The sequence below is a fragment of the Aythya fuligula genome, chromosome 3, assembly GCF_009819795.1.
Source record: "Aythya fuligula isolate bAytFul2 chromosome 3, bAytFul2.pri, whole genome shotgun sequence".
In the NCBI taxonomy this organism is placed as follows: domain Eukaryota; kingdom Metazoa; phylum Chordata; class Aves; order Anseriformes; family Anatidae; genus Aythya; species Aythya fuligula.
Window position 1 is genome coordinate 70,930,427 of NC_045561.1, and position 18,510 is coordinate 70,948,936.

At 40.1% G+C, this 18,510-nt stretch overlaps 2 protein-coding genes across 4 annotated transcripts in view; both read right to left on the reverse strand.

The window, feature by feature from the left end:
- Positions 1–186: 186 nt before the first annotated feature.
- ZBTB24 (zinc finger and BTB domain containing 24) lies at positions 187–10,190 on the reverse strand. Of its 3 annotated transcripts, none has more exons than XM_032185362.1 (7): positions 10,169–10,190; positions 7,566–8,565; positions 6,976–7,143; positions 6,728–6,811; positions 5,985–6,068; positions 3,055–3,136; positions 187–2,160 (listed from the first exon to the last, which is right to left on the reverse strand). In XM_032185362.1, exons 2-7 carry the CDS (start codon positions 8,536–8,538, stop codon positions 1,350–1,352), a joined length of 2,202 nt encoding a protein of 733 aa, XP_032041253.1. In that variant the 5' UTR covers positions 8,539–8,565; positions 10,169–10,190; the 3' UTR covers positions 187–1,349. The 3 variants fall into 3 exon arrangements, with proteins under 3 accessions (XP_032041253.1, XP_032041251.1, XP_032041254.1); XM_032185360.1 differs by lacking the exon at positions 10,169–10,190 and adding an exon at positions 9,449–9,504; XM_032185363.1 differs by lacking the exons at positions 187–2,160; positions 3,055–3,136; positions 10,169–10,190 and adding an exon at positions 9,449–9,504 and having other exon boundaries at positions 6,002–6,147.
- Positions 10,191–10,260: 70 nt separating this feature from the next.
- Positions 10,261–18,510, reverse strand: part of AK9 (adenylate kinase 9) — a 66,803-nt gene continuing 58,553 nt past the window's right edge. Inside the window, exons 32-38 of the mRNA XM_032184460.1 lie at positions 16,929–17,149; positions 15,500–15,696; positions 14,808–14,977; positions 13,235–13,333; positions 13,050–13,152; positions 12,381–12,495; positions 10,261–10,463 (exon numbers count right to left, since the gene is read on the reverse strand). Coding sequence (XP_032040351.1) covers positions 10,261–10,463; positions 12,381–12,495; positions 13,050–13,152; positions 13,235–13,333; positions 14,808–14,977; positions 15,500–15,696; positions 16,929–17,149 — 1,108 coding nt within the window. The remainder of the gene's footprint in view (positions 10,464–12,380; positions 12,496–13,049; positions 13,153–13,234; positions 13,334–14,807; positions 14,978–15,499; positions 15,697–16,928; positions 17,150–18,510) is intronic.

The window sequence follows — 18,510 nt, forward strand, 5'->3', positions numbered from 1 at the left end:
ATTTTTTTTTTTTTACACTTTTAATCTGTTAAAACACAGAATACCAATGTAAATCACAAGAAGGACTTTTTAAAACGGATGTGATGTTTGAGTACGTTGCTTTTAGTACCATTTTATCTGGATTTTAACACACCTGTACACTACATGAGACGTTACCAGTAGCTGAACTTGAAGATGCAAAGCGTATACTCTGGCACACCATTTTATTAGGTTGACAAATCTTTTTGTTAGCAGTCAGTCACTGAAAACAATCTGTACACATCTAATCTAGACAACAAAAATAGCTGTACAGCTTTAACGCGATATGCCCCCTTTATATAGCTCGTTATGCTCTGGAGAGATTCATTGTTCAAGTTCTCACAAAAACCATTTCTGGCTTTAACATATATTAAAAGTAACATTACATTCTGCTCTCAAAAGTAGAAAAAATAACACTTTAAATATAAACTGGCTCCTAAGCTTAGACCGAGGCCTGTCAGGAAGAGAATTTTGCACAGACAGTGCCTCCAACATCAAGAGCTCTTCAAAGTGCTTGGCAGAGCGTGTGAACGTTATCCACGCTTACTACATTAGGAAACTAAGGCACGGAGGTCAACTGCCTTGCTCACTGTCACACGGCGGGCAAGTGGCGGAATGAACACAACTCGGGCTTTTCGGTTGTCCAGTGTAACCACCGCATCCCACTGCCACTGTCCAAGTGCAATGGCTGAAGCATTTCTGAGGAGCAAAACTCTTAAAGCATACAGTAATGGAAGGGGCAATCTGGAGCCAGGCAAAGGCTGCAATAATTTCAACCCAACCCAAACCAATTTGGTATTCAATAAATCAAAATGCACTTAAGGGAATGGTCACACAGGAAGTGATTCTTTAACCCGCAGAGAGAAAGCTCATTAGACGTAAGACATATGGCATGATCTTTGCAAAAAGTACCGGTTATCTGAAGCTTGACAGTAGTTCAGGTAATGTGAAATCCATCAGAGAAGCTGTACTTTCAGGTCAGCAGAGAGATCAACACTGTTCTTCCACCAGCAAGGCACACTTCCCTGGAAAGTCACGTGGAAATGCAAATTGCAGGGCAAGTACCTGCTCAGTAGGCATGGATGTGTAAGAGGCACACACAAAAAAAGCACGAATCGCTTGTGAGGTATGGACTAGAGAAATACCAACTGGCGATAATTAAAATGTCTAAAATAAATAATATTAAGAAAACTGAAAGTCACCCATGGAAAATCACCAAGAAATGCATCTTCAGATAGATTATGCTGCAGAAAAGAAAGTGCGATGCGTGTAATCACTGCTTGGCTGAGACGCACGCTGTAGCCTAGCCCTCTGATGACAAATAAGCATTTTCAGAAAGGTTGCCCTTGAATAGGATGCTCATGAGCTGACTCATTTACTGACAGAGGCTGCTGATGGGATTCAGAAACCTGTACGTTTTGATTCTGTTCTCCACTAATTTGATGGGAAGGAACTGTATCTTGGCTGGAGTGCGACTGTTGACTTGATTCCTGAGTCAGCTGCATGTGCTGAGCTGGATGGGAAGATCCTGCTAAGTGGATGTGTTCATTTTGCCCTTGATGAGCGTGGAGATGTTCTAGTGCTTCCTTGGAAAGAGTGATGACATGCATTTGTTCAGGCTGGGCAGCCTCTATTTGATTTGCCATCATATTGATGCTTTGGATTTGCTCCGCTTGCTCCTGCTGAGCTGAAAGCAACAAGTTTTGCAACTGCTGTGGCGGCTGAGCAAGCAGCGTGAGGTTAGCAGCCTGCCCCGTTGTCATATTTGGGGCATTTTCCGCAGTGACGATGCTAATGCCTTGACTGTGACCAGGCATGAAGTTTATGTTATGCACCGCGTCTGTAACCAGCAGTTGAATTTCCTGCCCTCCAGAGGTGGCAAGTTGATACTGCTGCAGCTGAAGAATGTTTCTGCCTTCCGAATTCGTGGTGCTGCTGGGAGCAGCGCTGGCTTCTTGAAACTGCTTTTCCTTGCTATGAATTTTCAAATGAGACTTCAGGTTGTCCAGTCGAGCAAACTGCAAACTGCATTCCGGGCAAGAAAAAGGCTTTTTGCCAGTGTGTAAGATGCAGTGTCTCCTCTTAGCACTGGAATCAGAGAAGGATTTTCCACATATCCCACAAGAATATGGCTTTTCTCCTCTGTAAAAGAATAGATTTGATTTCATGAAAATATTCACTTTAAAAGCGCTGCTTTTGACAACAATATAGAATAAAAAATCAAAACAATTTTCTTTTGCTGCATCATAAACACTTAAGAATATTCAACATTAAAAAATGTTCTGTTTGACTTCCTAATTTGTATACAACTTCACACGCTGTACAACACCTACATTAGTCTATATCTGCTCAAGAGCTACAGAGACAACACAATTTCCCTCCTGTCATGATACCAGAGGTACAAGCTCTGTGCTGCTAGATCTTGATTAAGAATGCGACAACTTACAGGATCGTAAGCACCGACTGTTCTCAGGATGTTTATTAATAGTGTGGGCTCTCTAAATAAACGAGTCTCTAAATCCTGCCTTGCTGCCTGTCTCAAAAGGTCAAGAAATTATACTGGAGATATTTTCTTTTAAGGCACAAAACAGTCCTCAAGTGATTTCAAATCTGACGTGCCTTTATGCAATATTCACATCGATAAAAGCTAAGGAATGCTATTAAAAAGACATGATAGACTACAGGAAAACAGGAAAGTGCTCTAATAACCTTGTTACACCATGGCTGCTGTTTTGCTGTCAAACAAAAATTCACAGGAAATATTTTTCATAAATAATACCGAAGTACATCGTCATTAAACAGACACAATGTAGAGAAGAAGAATCTTCAGTATCTTGGCAAACTAATATTTAACTGTGCAATACGTTCCACTACTAATTATTTCTTTAAATAAATTAAACAAAACTGTCAGCCCTCAATCGTCCATCCCAAACGCAAACAAACCTTGACCATCTGTAATCAAACAGGCACTGGATACAGGCAGCAGATGAGAAATTACAGTTTTAAAGAATGCGATGAAAATTAGACACACTTTACCTGTGAATTCTAATGTGAGTCTGAAGAGAACTTTTAGCTGTGAAAGATTTGCCACAAATTTCACAAGTGAAGGGCTTCTCACCTATCAAAAAGAAATTTGACATCGTTTTTCAGGTCGCGCTTCCCATGAATTTATTTAAAAATGTGACACTTTACTGCACATTGTTCTTAAGCATGAAAAGGCAAATGGTTGTGCTTCTGCCATGGGTCAGGATGGTTAACTGAAATGGAACAAGCTCATGCTTTAAATGAGGGTGTAGAATTTTGAAGGTATGTCTCTGACATGTCTCCTCTTTGAAGACAGAGAACTAGGTGATCCAAGCCCTTAGAGCAACAAAAATCATGCCTAAGACAGATGGAGGTGTCTTGAGCTCAATCCACATGGAACAGGCAAGTTTGAGAAAGGCTGACCCTGAACTTCCAGACATGAATGCCAGGCTCACGTGCAGCACACCAAGCAGATGAGTAAGCCCCTATTTCCAAACCTGAGAAGTGAATCCATCACCTTAACAAGCCTGCTGACCTCTAAGACTCCATCCTACGCCCACAATACCCTGGGAACACATCCCATGTCTCTGCTCACGGCATGGGGGTTGGAACCAGATGATCCCTTCCAACCCAAACTATTCTATGATTCTAACACCAATCAGAGAAAAAAAAAATAACTTATGGTGGGTTGAATATTTTTTTGTTGTTGTTTGCTTTTTACTGTAATTTTAATTCTTGCGTCTAATTGAGTAGAAGCAGAATGAATCATAGAATCATAGAATAGAATCATAGAATATCCTGAGTTGGAAGGGACCCTTACGGATCATCAAGTCCAACTCTTGACACCGCACAGGTCTACCCAAAAGTTCAGACCACGTGCCTAAGTTCACAGTCCAATCTCTTCTTAAATTCAGACAGGCTCGGTGCAGTGACCACTTCCCTGGGGAGCCTGTTCCAGTGTGCAACCACCCTCTCTGTGAAGAACCCCCTCCTGATGTCCAGCCTAAATTTCCCCTGCCTCAGCTTAACCCCGTTCCCGCGGGTCCTGTCACTAGTGTTAATGGAGAAAAGGTCTCCTGCCTCTTGACAACCCCTTGCGAGGAAGTTGTAGACTGTGATGAGGTCCCCCCTCAGCCTCCTCTTCTCCAGGCTGAACAGGCCCAGTGACCTCAGCCGTTCCTCGTACGTCTTCCCCTCAAGGCCTTTCACCATCTTCGTAGCCCTCCTCTGGACACTCTCCAACAGTTTCATGTCCTTTTTATACTGTGGTGCCCAGAACTGCACACAGTACTCGAGGTGAATGAACTGAATAGCAGAAAGGTTCACAAGAAACAGATACCACCCAGCAAAACGAATGCTTAACTCACACCACAGATTTTCTCTGCATTTGACGACTTTAAGACACTAGGCAGGAGAATCTGGATCACCACAGCGGTAATTCACACCACCCAAGCATATTGAAACTCAGCACAGGGCTGCAGCCGCTTTCCAAGGAAGCTTCACATTTAGTGTACACCTGCAAAGCTTTTCAGCTTTCATTCTGCTTCAGAGGGCTGGGGTGAAGTTTGAGAAGAAATGTTTGTTGGAAGGGACATCTGAGGTCACCTGGTCCCAGACCGCACTGGAAAAACAGGAGCAACTTAAGGGGACTGTGTTCTTATGACATCCAGTGCTACAGAACTGCTGCCACAGCCTAACAGTCAAATCAATGTTAACACTCTTCCCCCAAACTCCTCGTGATTTTAATTCTTGTTTTTGAGATGGGACAGATCTGTTGCACTGACAATACTGGTGTCCAGCCTGTCTTTTCCAGAAGCACTACCTACTGCAGATCAGTTTCTACTAGAACTCAGTTCATCTATTTTTGCAACTTACATGGCTACTGTGCCCCCTCTCCTCATTTCCCACCATCACTCATCTCCTGCTACATTTACAGAGCTGTATCAGCTTCAGATACAAAAATGTTGTGTGTAAACACATGCTACATTGTCCTCAATAAAAAGGCAACATTTAAAAGTATCACAAGTTAACACTATCCCTGATACACCAAAAACTCCCAAAAGATCAAATTCTGACTTCATCATGTCCTAAGGAATTTAAAGCTCTTATTTTCACTGAGAAGGACATGAGTTAAAATTCACAACTTGATCTTGTGCACACTACTACAACCACACGTGATATAATCATATATAATTCAATTCTGGGGACAATTGCCAACGCTTAGAGCAATTTTAAAAGAAAATATTTACATCTCATCTTATGAACTTCTTTAAAGAAAAGTATTTTAAGAAGCTTATGCTTTGTCATCATGAGAGATCAACTTTTTTTTATTTCTGTTGTCTGGCCATTCAAGTATCACCTCACCCCCTAAATCTCTTTTAAAACACCTTCTGATGTCACTTGCATTGCACCATCCCTTCCAGCCAATCTCCTGCCAGCACCTGGTTTACTACAGCATAATAAAAAGATAAACTGAAATAATTATTTTTACGGTCAGCAACATTTTCCATAAGCATCCATCTCCCACTGACACTTTTAGGACGTACATTTTCTGTTCCTACATAGCTAATTTCAAGCCCAATAAATGCTGGATGTGGCTCTCCAGATGAACTTAATTCCCAGTGTAAGATTTTACCACAGAAGAGCTAACCAGCACCTTCTGCAGATGGCTTCCTTAGGGGAAAAAAAAGAAAGAAAGAAAAAAAGCTTTTCTTGTAGTAGGTGCTGCTTCTGCACTGTTGTAGTATGTCCTGTTTTGTGCTCATTATGCAATCTCAATAGCGTATCTCCTAATCAGAAACACAGGCACCATTATGTGTAAGCACAGACAAACCCCATCCCAAAGAAATGAGCGTCCTTTGCGCAATGTATTGTTTTGTCTGTGTTATTTCAAGAAAAAAGAAAAAAACAATTAAAATTTTAAAACTAGCAGAGGATATTACCTGTGTGTGTTCTTAGATGTTTCTTTAACTGAGCTGCATCCATGAATTTGCGATGACACTGGTTACATTCCGGCAATGAACGGCCTTGTCGCAACAACAAAAAAAGTGTCAGTGCATAAGTGATCCCCTGTATCTCTTCAGTGATCTTTGTTAAAGCACTTTCCTGTAAAATAACCACTTTGATATAATATAGAGATAAAACACAAGGTGATTCACTGCCTTCTCCCTACCTCGTCATGAAAACTAGCAGGATGACACACCCCTCTGACTCTGTTTATTCTCAGGCCTGACACCTGCTCCCCCTCAAGCTTACTTTCTCTTGAACTTTTGCAAAATCTGAATTTTTCCACCACTTCCTGCGTATGTAATTTTACCTTCATCTTTCTAAAACAAAACTGTAAAACACTTCTTAAAGCTTGTCTGCCATTACTAATCCAAAGTAATGCGAAACTACAAGGCAACACGCAGCGCACAAGTGTTTATAAAACTCCTAGCTTTTATGTAACGTGGACAGCAGAGCTAAAACGAATGAAATTTTATGGCTAATACAGCACAGTTAATTTTCAAACATCAGAAGGGTCCTCTTCAATTAACTATCTTTTTAAACATTCCACTTATTGCACACTATTCAGTCTTTTGAGCCTAAATACATTGTTGCAAAAGAATACTCAGCCTCAGTCAATCTTTGTGAGGACAAATGAGCATGGATTGTCAGCCAGCTCTTCAACCCCAACTTGTGATACCTGTGTGCACTCGGTAATGGCTCTTCAGCTGTCTCTTTTGGCTGAAGTACTTCCCACACTGATCGCATGTGAAAGCCTTTTGCCCTGTAAAGAAAATCACTTATTAAAATGCAAGCTGCATCTAAAGTAAGTATACGAACAGGAAAAAAAAAAAGTCAGCACATACGAGAAAGAGCAGAAACACTTATTTTGCCCATACAGGCGCATTTCTGGGGGGAGGGAGGTTACCTTTGCCTTGTAATATTTACCTGTATGTAGGCTCATGTGCTCCAGAAGAGAATGCTTTGTTGTGAGAGCCTTGCTGCAGACAGTGCACGTGTACGGCCGCTCTCCAGTGTGCATCCGCTCGTGGACCTGAAGGGAGTGCTTCTGGGAAAAGCCTTTGCCACATTCACTGCACTTAAAAGGGCGCTCCCCTGAAAGCAGACGATGACATTAGGAAGCACAGAGCTGGTATTTCTCACTAGATATTCCAAGCCGACAGTGGGATCACTGCAATCTAGTATCTACCAAATGACTTTTAGATAGTGATAAGGAGAATTAAAAGAAAGAGGCAGGCCTCATGCAGCAGTAAAAATACTTAAGTCTTGCCACATAATTCAGTGTTTTAACAGAGAAATGATTAACTAAACTGCAATTAAGGTAAGACATAAAGGCTAAGAGATCTCCTGATAAGAAAACAGCAAACAGCCTCAGAATCGCACCATAATAATTAGGATGAGTGTACTGTTTTGGGCAGCTCTTGCTATGGACAACAGCCCATATTTAAACAAGAGGCTTGCATTTAGCAGCAAGTCACTAAATCCTACACTCAAAGAAGCAGTCTCTTAAGGCCTACCTGTATGACTTCTCTGATGAATGGCTAGAAAGTGATTATATTTAAATACTTTGCCACAGTCTTTACAGCGAGCTTCAGAACCTGTACGTTTTCTTTTTCCATCAGTTCTCTTTGCCAGTCCTTTTTCATCCTCTTCACCAAGCAACTTATAATCTTTTAGTTTGATTGACCTCCTTATTCTACGTTTGCTGTAACGGCTCTGAGTGCTCTGCATCCCCTCAGATTTGGGATCATAATTCTCATCCTTCTCAGCTGACATATTAACAGCAGCTTCTGAGCCACAAGCAGGTTCCGCTTCTTCTGCATCTTTCCTTGCTGGATCCTGTTCACTGACAACAGTTTCTTCCAGTGCCACGTCTTTTTTCATAGAATTTTGCTTATTCTGCATGGAGTTGTTCTCTCTCAGCTGCACATCTTCAGGAGAATTTGCTGCTGATTTTTCTTCCTGGACCGTCTTGACTTTCCTCGGTCGCCCTCGTTTTCGCTTTGGCGGCTCCTCGGTTTTCTTGTCACTTGCAATAAGGGCTATGGAGGTGCTGCTGTTAGACGGCGCCGGCAGCGCGCTACTTGGGCTGCGGCTGGCCTGGCAGTCGGTGTAGGCACACACCAAGTCGTTCACTTTCAGGAGCTGTGCAGTAGCTAGAATTTGTTCTGTGTTTTTTTCACTGGCGTGGAGGTAACCCGTGTAGATAAATTCTAGCAGTGCTCCAAAGGTGTCGGCAACCATTCCCTCCAGCATGTAAATTGACTGCCCTATTTCGCCCTCATCTACAAACATCATTGAAAAGTACTCACTGCTGGCAGCGAGCAGAGCTTTATGGGCTCTGAATTGCACATTCTCCACTATTAGAGTAATGTCACACAGAAAATCTTTTTTCCTTTGTTCTTCAAAGTTAGCTAGAATGGTATCTTTGTGAGTTTTCGAGTGGATGACAACCAGTTTCTCAGAAGGGTCAGGAGCCGTCTCTGCCATTTTTATTGCAAATATGAAAGGAGGCACCTACAAGAATAGAGGAAGTTTAAAACACATCTTGGAAGTCAGCATATAAAGACATAAAGTATTGTTTTGTTTACTAGTCAACAGAGCAACAATTTCTAAAGCACTTCTGAAACCTCTGAATTGTTTTTTATAAAGTCAATTCTAATGCTGACAGTTTTTTTTTTCTTCAGAAAGCATTTTAAAATCCTAAGAAATGGCTACAGACAGTTTCTTCTGAGATCAGAATTACTGCCAGTTATTTTATTTGTTTAGCTCTAATGTACTGTGAACTGTACAGCATCTAAAAACATGGCTGCCCCTTCTGAAAACTCCTCTTTCACAACTCAAACAATTGAACAAAAAGCTCTCTTTGTTTGCTGCTCCTAAACAGAAACAAACAAACCAACCAAAAAAAAAGTCAACTGCAGCTTCATCGCTACAGATGCCCCAGTTCAGACTATTCAGGCTATCAGATCCTGTAAACAATGATAAAACTTGATTTGCTTCAGCCTGGCCAGACTCCATGTCCTTCCAAAAATTTCTCCTTCAGCACACATACCTGTGAGGCTTCAGGCTATGTCCGCAATAAAGGCATAAAGCCAGCAGATTTTTCTAAGAACTGTGTCTAAAATAGGGCTGAGTATTCTAAGTATTAAGCATCAGTTTGGCTTGCTACACATTTTCAATTATAAATATAGACAAAAAATAATAATCCAGCAATTCCGAAGAATCTATCAAATGAAAATAGCACGGAAGATGTGCCAAAAATGGTCATTTCACATGGACCAGCTGAGCCAAATGTGAGACAGGTTAGCTACCTGCCATCCTAACTTATAAAACCGACATATTAAATACAAATACATGTTAAAGTGTAGCAATCAGTGAAGGCAACAATTATGATTACCTGAAGGAATGCTGTAAGAAACAACATGCGTTACATACAGGTGATATCAGAGTGCTACTGAGGTGGCCAACAAGTGATTCTTTAGGCCCATTCAGCCACCAAACAGCCCATGCTAGAGCCAAACTAGAACAGTTCGATATGAAGGGACCTGCAAAGGCAATCGAGTTCAAGTGCCTGACCACGTCAAGGTACACAAAAGTTAGAGTGTACTACTGAGGGTGCTGTCCAAATGCCAGCTGAACACTGACAGGCTCAGGACATCGACCACCTCTCCAGGAAGCCGGTTCCAGCATTTGATCACCCTCACGGTAAAAGATTTTTTCCTTATGTCCAGCCTGGTGCCGTTCTGTGCTGTTCTTGTGTGTCCTCGGTTACCAAGGAGAGGAGCAGCTGCTTGACCAAGCGCAGCAGAGCCACGCTGACCTGGGAGCCCCAACTTCAGGGGCATGCGGGCCTGATGTTCCGGGGGCCCCCTAAAACGTGCCTCCCGATCTGCTCCGTACTTCAGGCACTCCCGACGCACCACCGCGGCCTGCGGCCGTCCCTACACCACACACCCGCCTCCCACAGCGGGCTGCGCCGGTTCTGCGGCTTCTGCCCGCCCCTAAGCCACATCCTCACCCCTCGGGGGGCACAGCCCCAGCGACGCCCACCCCGCACCCCCCGGGGTCGGGCGGCGGAGCGGGGCCGGGGTGCAGGGGGCCCGGGCCGGGCACTCACCGCTCCGCCGCCGCCGTGACGCGAGATGGCGGCCGCTCCTCCTCCTCCTCCTTCCTCCCTCCCTCCCTCCCTCCTCCCCCGCCGGCTCCGGGCTAGGGGAAGGCGGGGCGGGCGTCCTTGAGGGAGAAGAAGGTCCGCAGCTTGAGGTCGAAGCCCGGGGGCCGGCGGTGGGGCTCGGTGTAGTCGCTCGGCATCGCCCGGCCCAGGTAGGGGACGAGCTCGCAGTGCTCCCGCAGCTCCGCCAGCCTCTGCCGGTACGCCCGGCGGCCCTGCGCCGAGCCGCGAGGGTTGTGCGCTGCGGGAACAAAGCGCCGCCTGTGTGACCAACAGCAGCCAGCCGCTGTTCTCCAGAGACAACAATAAACATTTGCAAAGGTGGTTTTCCAGTGCGCTAGAACGCTACGTCTTAAAGTCGGAAGGAGTTTAGAAGAAGACAACCTGTTGTCCTGGATTCCTGTGGTCAAACTGTGCATGAGGAGAGTTCTGTGCACTTACATAACCCTTACAGGTCATCATCCAGCACTAACAATGATTTAATGATACAACACACGAGCAAAGCATTCCTAGAATGGACATGGTTACATTAGCAAAGCTGTGCTAACAATAGAATAAAAACAGTCTTCATGGATGAAAAAATCTGCAGTACAAAACCAGCTTTGCTGGTTTAAGAACTGTATGTTTAGACAGGGGCTCATAGTGCCTATGCTGTTCAGTGGTCTTCCGTAAGGAAGCTACTCCAGCAAAAATGTCTGTTAGCCCAAGAAAATTGTGAAGGGCACTGGAAGCTGCCCTTTATTATTATCATGCCAATTATTATTGATATAATGCTAGATGTGAAGAATAGCAGACAGATAATAAAGGTTGCCCTTATCCAACAGGGTAAGCAAAACCTCCAAATAACAAAAGGCAAGGTAAAGATCACCCAGCAAACAGGTTGGCTTGTAAAAGGCAAAACTGGTGCGCTGAAGTGTTGGTGTTGCTTCAGAAATCTCTGGTAATACATGTACATACTGGAAACCAGACCAAAGCCACAGCAGAGCTGCAAATCAGGCTGCAGAAATCAGGCACTGTTGTAGCCTGATTGCAGACTGTTAAAGATTATTAGCTGCAACTGTTGTCTTGGAGTGGAGAAAGAAAAAAAAGTTCTACAAAATAGCCCATATGAGCGCAGGAGATGAAGTTTGAACAAGTTTCCTCGGTGCAGACATAGTCCTTACCACTGCTAGCTCCATGAGATATTACTTTATCATAATTTTGTGGGTAGAGTATGAACACCTAGTTTAAATTTTGAATTATCTTTGTTGTGGAAAGGTAAGATGGTCAGATCATAGATTAAATAAAAAAAAAAAAAAAAGAATTAAAAATTTTGAATTAAAAATAATCAGCATACTGATACTCTATATTAATATTGAAATCTTGTCAGATAACTACAAACAAGCAGACTGATAAATAGCATTTCATTTCTCTTTGTTAAAAACATAAAAATCTACTTGAATCTGCACAGACATCTATTCTCTGGTACTGTATAATTTAGTGTATCACTAAGCCCTTGTAAAAGAAATGCTTTTCTTGAAAGTGACAGCTGTTTTATGTGCACTTAAGCTGGTTTTCAATACAATAATACTTTTTTTTTTTTTTTTTAACATATTTAGGTGATGTCTTGTCAGAGATATGCATGATCAGAAAGTTGTCCTGAAGTTATTTGCAAGGTGAGGTTTTTTTACTAAGTTTTACTTGCATACTTGAGACAGTTAAAAAAAAAGACAAACATTCAGGCACCAAAACCATTTCTCAGAGTGTGTTTCAGCAGTCTTTTATTACAGTGATTTCCATAATTTTTAAAGACAATTAAGGTTGTTTATGACTGCTTTAAAATATGGTGCCACCTAAATTATAAAATCTAACCTTCTGTCTCAAAATTCTGTGATACCTGTTAGAGATGTTATCAAGGCCATCAAGTTGTTGGTGATAAAATGTCATTAAAATCTTGTGATTTGTAAGCCTGTTTATCTACCTAAGCTGTTAACCTTATTTTCATCCCTGGTCCATACATATCTCCAAGAAACTTGGCAATGTGTACTTCAATCAATATATAATGGTATTTTTCCAGATTGGACATAAGAAAACAAAATAAATTGATTATCAGTGTATCAGATGATTTACTGCAGTTATTTAATTTACTGTTTTCATAGCATATTATTTTGTATGTTACCTTTTAAATGGCAGGCCACAAACAGCAGAGCAGTTCTTTTTACACTTAGGAATGGAAGCTTCGGCTTTAAGCATCCAACTTCATTCAGAGCTTTTATTAGAGAAGTTGCTACTCCCTAAAGAAATAAAACCATTTTAGAAGACCATTACATAGATCTAGAACAAAAATGTATACAAATCCTGATCCTGTTGTCATGCAAATCTAACAAACAAGGATGACATCTAAGCTAGTGAATTGTAAAAAAACAAACAAAAATATAAAATTGGGAGGGAGGTGACTGTAAAATCTTGTCTTTATTTCATAACCATATCTGAAAATGTAACCAACTATCCTTAAATGATTCCAGATAGGCTTGTATCTATCGTGGTTTTACAAATAAAAGCAAAATGTAATGTTACAAGGTATGATAAATAAAAGAGTCATGAAACCCATTGCATAATCTTGCAGTTTTTTATTCCTGTCTGGTATCTTGCTTGTATTTTTACCATTTAAGTTACTGATATCTATTATTTTAAATATTAAAAAAAATCCTCAATGGTGAGTACACATATTTCAATCTAATGTAATCCTCTTAATATTCATAAGACTTAAATTGCATTTAAAACCAAAAACAACTAGGTGGTGTATACATTGCACAATCACATTTTAAAAAAAGCAGCAGCAACTGGCCTGTTCAAGGTATCCAGCCATGGGAAGTGCAGTGAGTAGTATTGGCTCCTTTTTGGGAGGGAGCTTACGTGGAAGCTTCAAATTCCAGTACTTCTCTGGTAACCTAACCAGATAAAAAAGTAAACACTTTAAAGTTGTATAAGATGTGACATGATTAAGGTTGAAAATGCAGTTAGTATATTCACCTCATAAATTTCAGAAGTTTTTCCTCAGTCTCAAAAACATATACTTTATCTTGGTACATTACAGCGTACTCAATGTTGCCAGGCACCAAAGCTTCATATCTGAAGAGATAGAAAGAAAGTATTATGCTTGTGCAGTGCATACTCATCAGATACTGGGAGCCTTCTGGCAATTTAGCAATTTGTAGGAATTTAAAAAAGCAGCAATCAGATTGTCCATGCTTCCATCACATTACTGGCAGCTACAAGGGTCAAACTCTGAGTGAGCCCCTGCCTCAAAACCTGCTTATAAAGGGACTTTTATAGAGCCACTCTAGAGCTCCTCTAGTTAAAATGCAACCGTGGTTGTTTAGAAGATTAACATGGGACAGCACAATTGACTCATAAGATTGTACCTCAGTGAGGAATTCCTGCACACTGAGGAAATTGTTGGGGCTTTAAGGTGGAGATTTATGGATCTCTTAAAAGATTGTAATAGTTCAGTATTCCATCTACATAGGTTTTGTAGAATTTGTTTGAACTTTTGAAGGGTTGTGGTAGGGAAAACTCAAACTACATGCAAGCAGACTTATCACAAAAGACAGTAAGCCAACACAGATCCTTGTGGTTGGCTTAATACTCGTTCAGAAAGCTAAGCTTGCTGTCACCTTCAGTCAGCTTTGGCGAAATGGATCCCATGCATTTAATACATTTCCATTTATCTGTCAATTTAAGTAAATTGGCATTACCCAAGATACATAAGAAGTAATCCTGGGTTCAGAGAACTGATGACCTATGTATCTGTCCTTCTCGATCTTCAGTAAGTGACCACCTTGCCAACCTAAGTCTCCACTACATAAGCCTGCCTCATAACCATTAAAAGATTTTGGAGAGAAACCCAACCCTCTTGCTTCATTCACTTACAGATGTAGAGGAACTGCTGATTTTTGGGATGCTTCAGATATACCTCATCTGGTTACTAGAAATACTCTAGACCATGCTGTAAAGGCAGGGAGTTGACAGGGAATTTTTCACCCTCAGAATAAAGACTAATGCAAAATCTTTTAACAGCTGAAGCAACAATGTTTTTAGTGCCCACTACTGCAAGAAAACTAGTGGAGGAGAGGAGCAGAAGTCTGGAAAAGGCTGGTCTCCAGTTTTCACACTATAGTGTAGTGCTGCTCCTTTCCAGACTGCACACTTGTGTTTCCTTCATGTTGAAGCTGTAAGCAGATGGAAGAGAGAGACAATGCTGCATTTCTGCATTTTATTTTGAGGTGGAGTTATGACATGAATGGAACACAAACTCAGATTCAAGGGAAGTCTTCCAGGGTCCCCAAATTTAGACATTTTGTACTCATTTTACTTTCTATGCAAGGTTGTCCAGATTCAGTCTGAAACCTGTAGTCATATGAGTTTCAGAAGGTTATTTTGCATAGATTTGCAAGGCCACAGGCACAATGTAGACGGTTGTGATCAGTTTTTCTTTCCAAACCCCAAATGTTATTAAAAAGTACTTTGAAAGCATTTCATCATTAATGTGTCAATATAGGATACTTTGTCTATAATTCAAGTTATAAAAACAGGAATGATGTACCTCTGTTTTCCATCCAGGTAAGTGACTGGACAGTATCCCTGCATTTCAGCACTTTTGGGGAATAAGGCCTTCACTTCTGCAGCTGTTAGTCTTTTTGGTAGCATGTCTGGGGGTGGAAGAGGGTGAGGTGCCAGTGGTGGCACATATATTTCAGGTCTGCTCAAGAATTTCTGTAAAGGGAGAATTTAAATGTTTGTATAATGAAAGAAGGACTGAAAGACTGTTAGTCAAACTCCAGAGGACTGGCTCATGAAATTTAGATACTTGTTTCTTCTACAACACCTCTTAGTGTGCTGGCACTGCTGCTACAGTTGGGTAAGTCATTTCTTTTCCAACCCACTCTCAGTTGAAATCATCACTATCCACCCACCATCCATCACTATCCATTGCTATCACTGGGGCTTCTTACCCTCAGCCCCCTCCAAAACAGATGGAGAGTGGAGGAAATGGTTACTTTAAAATGAATTTTTCATCTATGACAATTTGTAAGAAGAGCACTGGTTTGAACTGGCTGTCAGCTGCATTTCGTCTGACTGGACATCTGATAGCAAACTATACAGACCAAAAGCGAGAATACTAGTAATAGTAGCCTAATTCAAATTACCTATTGCTTGTTTCTGCACAGAATCAAAGAATCCAGGCAACATTTCCTTCCCCTGTAGTCCCTTCCCCACAAGCATATTGACACTTACCTCCAGTTCTTCCTGTGAAGCCATTTTGTAATAGTGTCCTCGAAACTCTGCAGCAAACTGCAGTGATGCTGTGCTAGAGCAGTCAACCAGTTCACCTTTCTCTGCAAGACTGATGGGACAGTACTGCCCAAACTCCCCCAGCCGACCCTGCAGCTCTTCAGGGGTGATACATAAATCAGCAATGCTGGCTGCTTTGCCTGTTAATAAAAATTAATGTTTTGCTAATGAAGGACAGAAATGTAAAGCATTTCTATGTAGAAATGTTACAGCTTAGAAGATGTTCCAGATTATTACGTGAAAATGATATCAAATAATGAGAATCAAAATAGCAATTTTTATAGATTGGTATTAAAATGAAGTTGCAACTCATTTTATAAATGAATTTTAATGACACTTTCCTAGCACTTCCTTTTCTTTACTCAAAAGGACACTTTCCTTTTCTTTACTCGAGAAATCCAATAATCATTAGTTATGTGGGATACTCTGCATGTTTAGCTTACTAGTGTGTTTTCCCTGGGACAGTTTTATTTTTTTATTTTTAATCCTTTGTGTTGCTAAGGCATACTTCAGCTATTATATTTCTTAACATTGGTGAAAAAAAGTGCAAGGTGTGAGGAAAACTTCCCATTTATTCATCTGTATCTTGCAAATGTATCTGTATCTTGCTACAGTCTATCTGGATGAAATATATTCAAAATCTTGAATAAAATGCCATATAAAACTCAGGTTAATTAAGAACTCAGCTTTTCAAACTTGATGAGACTTCAGACTGAAATTTGTAAGGAGAGTGCAACCACAGAGCTGTAAAAGTTAAAACCAAAAGGAAGGTATGAGATAAGGAAGATGAGACACGTTTGTGCTTTAGAGAAATTCCTGTTAAACTGTACAGACATATTTGAAGGGCATATTTAATCCTGACCTATGCTGACACACACAAATTCAAGTGGGAGCTTTCCCATTTCATGCTTTTCACCCCTCAATTCAGAAATTAACTCAAATGGACATTTAACCTTATTTTTGAATTTATAATTAACATTTTCCCCTTCATTCCTAATTCTTCCACTGACATTTCTGTGAATCTTGCTACATATAAGTCATAGTTTCCCTTGTGTATTTTGGGGTACCCTTTGTGATTTTATGTTATCACTCAAAGCTGAGAGATCTGCCCTGGACTTCAAGATCTCTGACTTCTTTCAGCTGTATTCTGCTACCCTGTTCTTTGGGAAGATGGCTGCAGACTATTGGCAAAGACATAGTTGGTTTTGCCTTTTCTGTCTTCAAGAGATCTTTTCAAGCTCTCTCCAGATGAGATCAAAGAATCAGGAATTAGGTTTATTCAAAGCAAGTTGAAGTTGAATATAAATGCACTCATTACATTACAGCTTGTAAAAGAAATTAATATTATTCTGAACAACTTTTTTTCTTTTACCTTCTTTTATTCTTTCCAGGTATATCTGTATTTCTTTAACAACCACTTGAACTTCCTGCAGTACTTTGTTCCATATCCACCACTTGCTCTGAGTGGCATCAACCATGCACCAGTTCTGGTGCTCCTTCTTATAGTAGGTCCTGATTGCATCAATGTGCTGTTTATAGCAGGAATTTTTAATTGCTAGAATCTGTGAGCTGTCGTGTACAGGGTAGGAAGGTCTGAAGACAACAAAAAATAGCACTGACTTAATATGAGTCTGAAGATTAGATCATTTTATTGAATGTTTGATGTAAATTCTAGAGTTCATTTTAAATCCTTTTTAAAAATCCTGCTTTTCTGAATCAATAGAATATACTAGAGAAACACAGATTTGTTATTAGGAATGATACCAGTTCCATATGGAAAGTAGTATCATAGAATCATAGAATGCATTATATGCTTCTGACCAGGTAGTTATATTCAGAAACAAAAAACAAAAAAATTGTTGTTTATTTCCCAAATAGAATTCAATATTTTGTAAAGGTTTTGGATTGTGTCAGCACATACTATCCAACACACACACAATCTATATACCATAAAATGCCACCCTAGACAAAATGTTATGAGAGTATTAGAATGGAGGTAAGTAGTTCATTGAAAAACAGGCTTAATTCTGAATTACACTGTTGTTTGAAACTGAGAAGTAGTCATAATCCTTGGATATATTTTGAAAACTATCTGTAAAATTTATATATACATAAATGAAAATAATCCATTTGACTTCTAAAACAATATGCAAGACCAGAAGAGAGATTTTCACTAGAACATAGAAGCTTTTACTGTTCTGGTTCTAAATGTAAATGAGTCCAAAAAAAAAAAAGAGAAACTTCTGTTTTAACAGTATTCGTTTCTCTATATCTGATGTTGTACATTTATTTGTATTTAAACCTGTAAATGTAATTAGTTTGGTATTTAGAGTCAAGAAGGTATTTAGAGTTTGAAGTAAATGTTTTCAAAGAGAAGCATTAATTTAATTTTTTGCTATGCAAATTGTCTTTAGGCTTTCAGTAAACAATTAAGTGTTGTACTGATTACTTGATAAAATGAAAGAGAGAAAATGAAAGAGACATGCAATAATGCTCTAAGATAGCTGGAACTTCTTAGAAATTCTTCCCCTGATGAGAACCAGGTTCTTATACAATTTAATTTCAAGGTGAATGTTCTGTTCTTTTTAACTCTCTGTTGGTTTATAAACTACTTAGTGGTCTTCCTCAAAAACATCCAATAGGTCTTTAAACAGAATATTTAACTCATAAAAACAAGAGAGAGAGATTAATTGTAAGATTTAGATGAGTAACTCATGAACTGTATGCTATTAAAGTATACATTATTTCTATCCTTTTTAAAAAGAACTACAATTAAGACTTAAAGAAATTATCAATTTCTCTTATAATGATAATATTGAATTGATGAATAATAAACTTCAGCAGCAGAGTGAACTAGTAAATTTTTTGATACACAATTTCATTAAAATCTATTAAATTAAGCAGTAGGTGCATGCCATTGCATATCAATATCCTCAGCCACGCGCTCTGGGGAT

Coding starts and splice junctions, on each gene's coding strand:
- ZBTB24 (XM_032185360.1), bottom strand. CDS start 9,475: ATGTTGTTTCTTACAGCATTCCTTCAG. Junction 8,566..9,448: donor TTCTTACAGCATTCCTTCAG/GTAATCATAATT, acceptor CTATTCTTGTAG/GTGCCTCCTTTCATATTTGC. Junction 6,812..6,975: donor GCACATGAGCCTACATACAG/GTAAATATTACA, acceptor TTTTCTTTACAG/GGCAAAAGGCTTTCACATGC.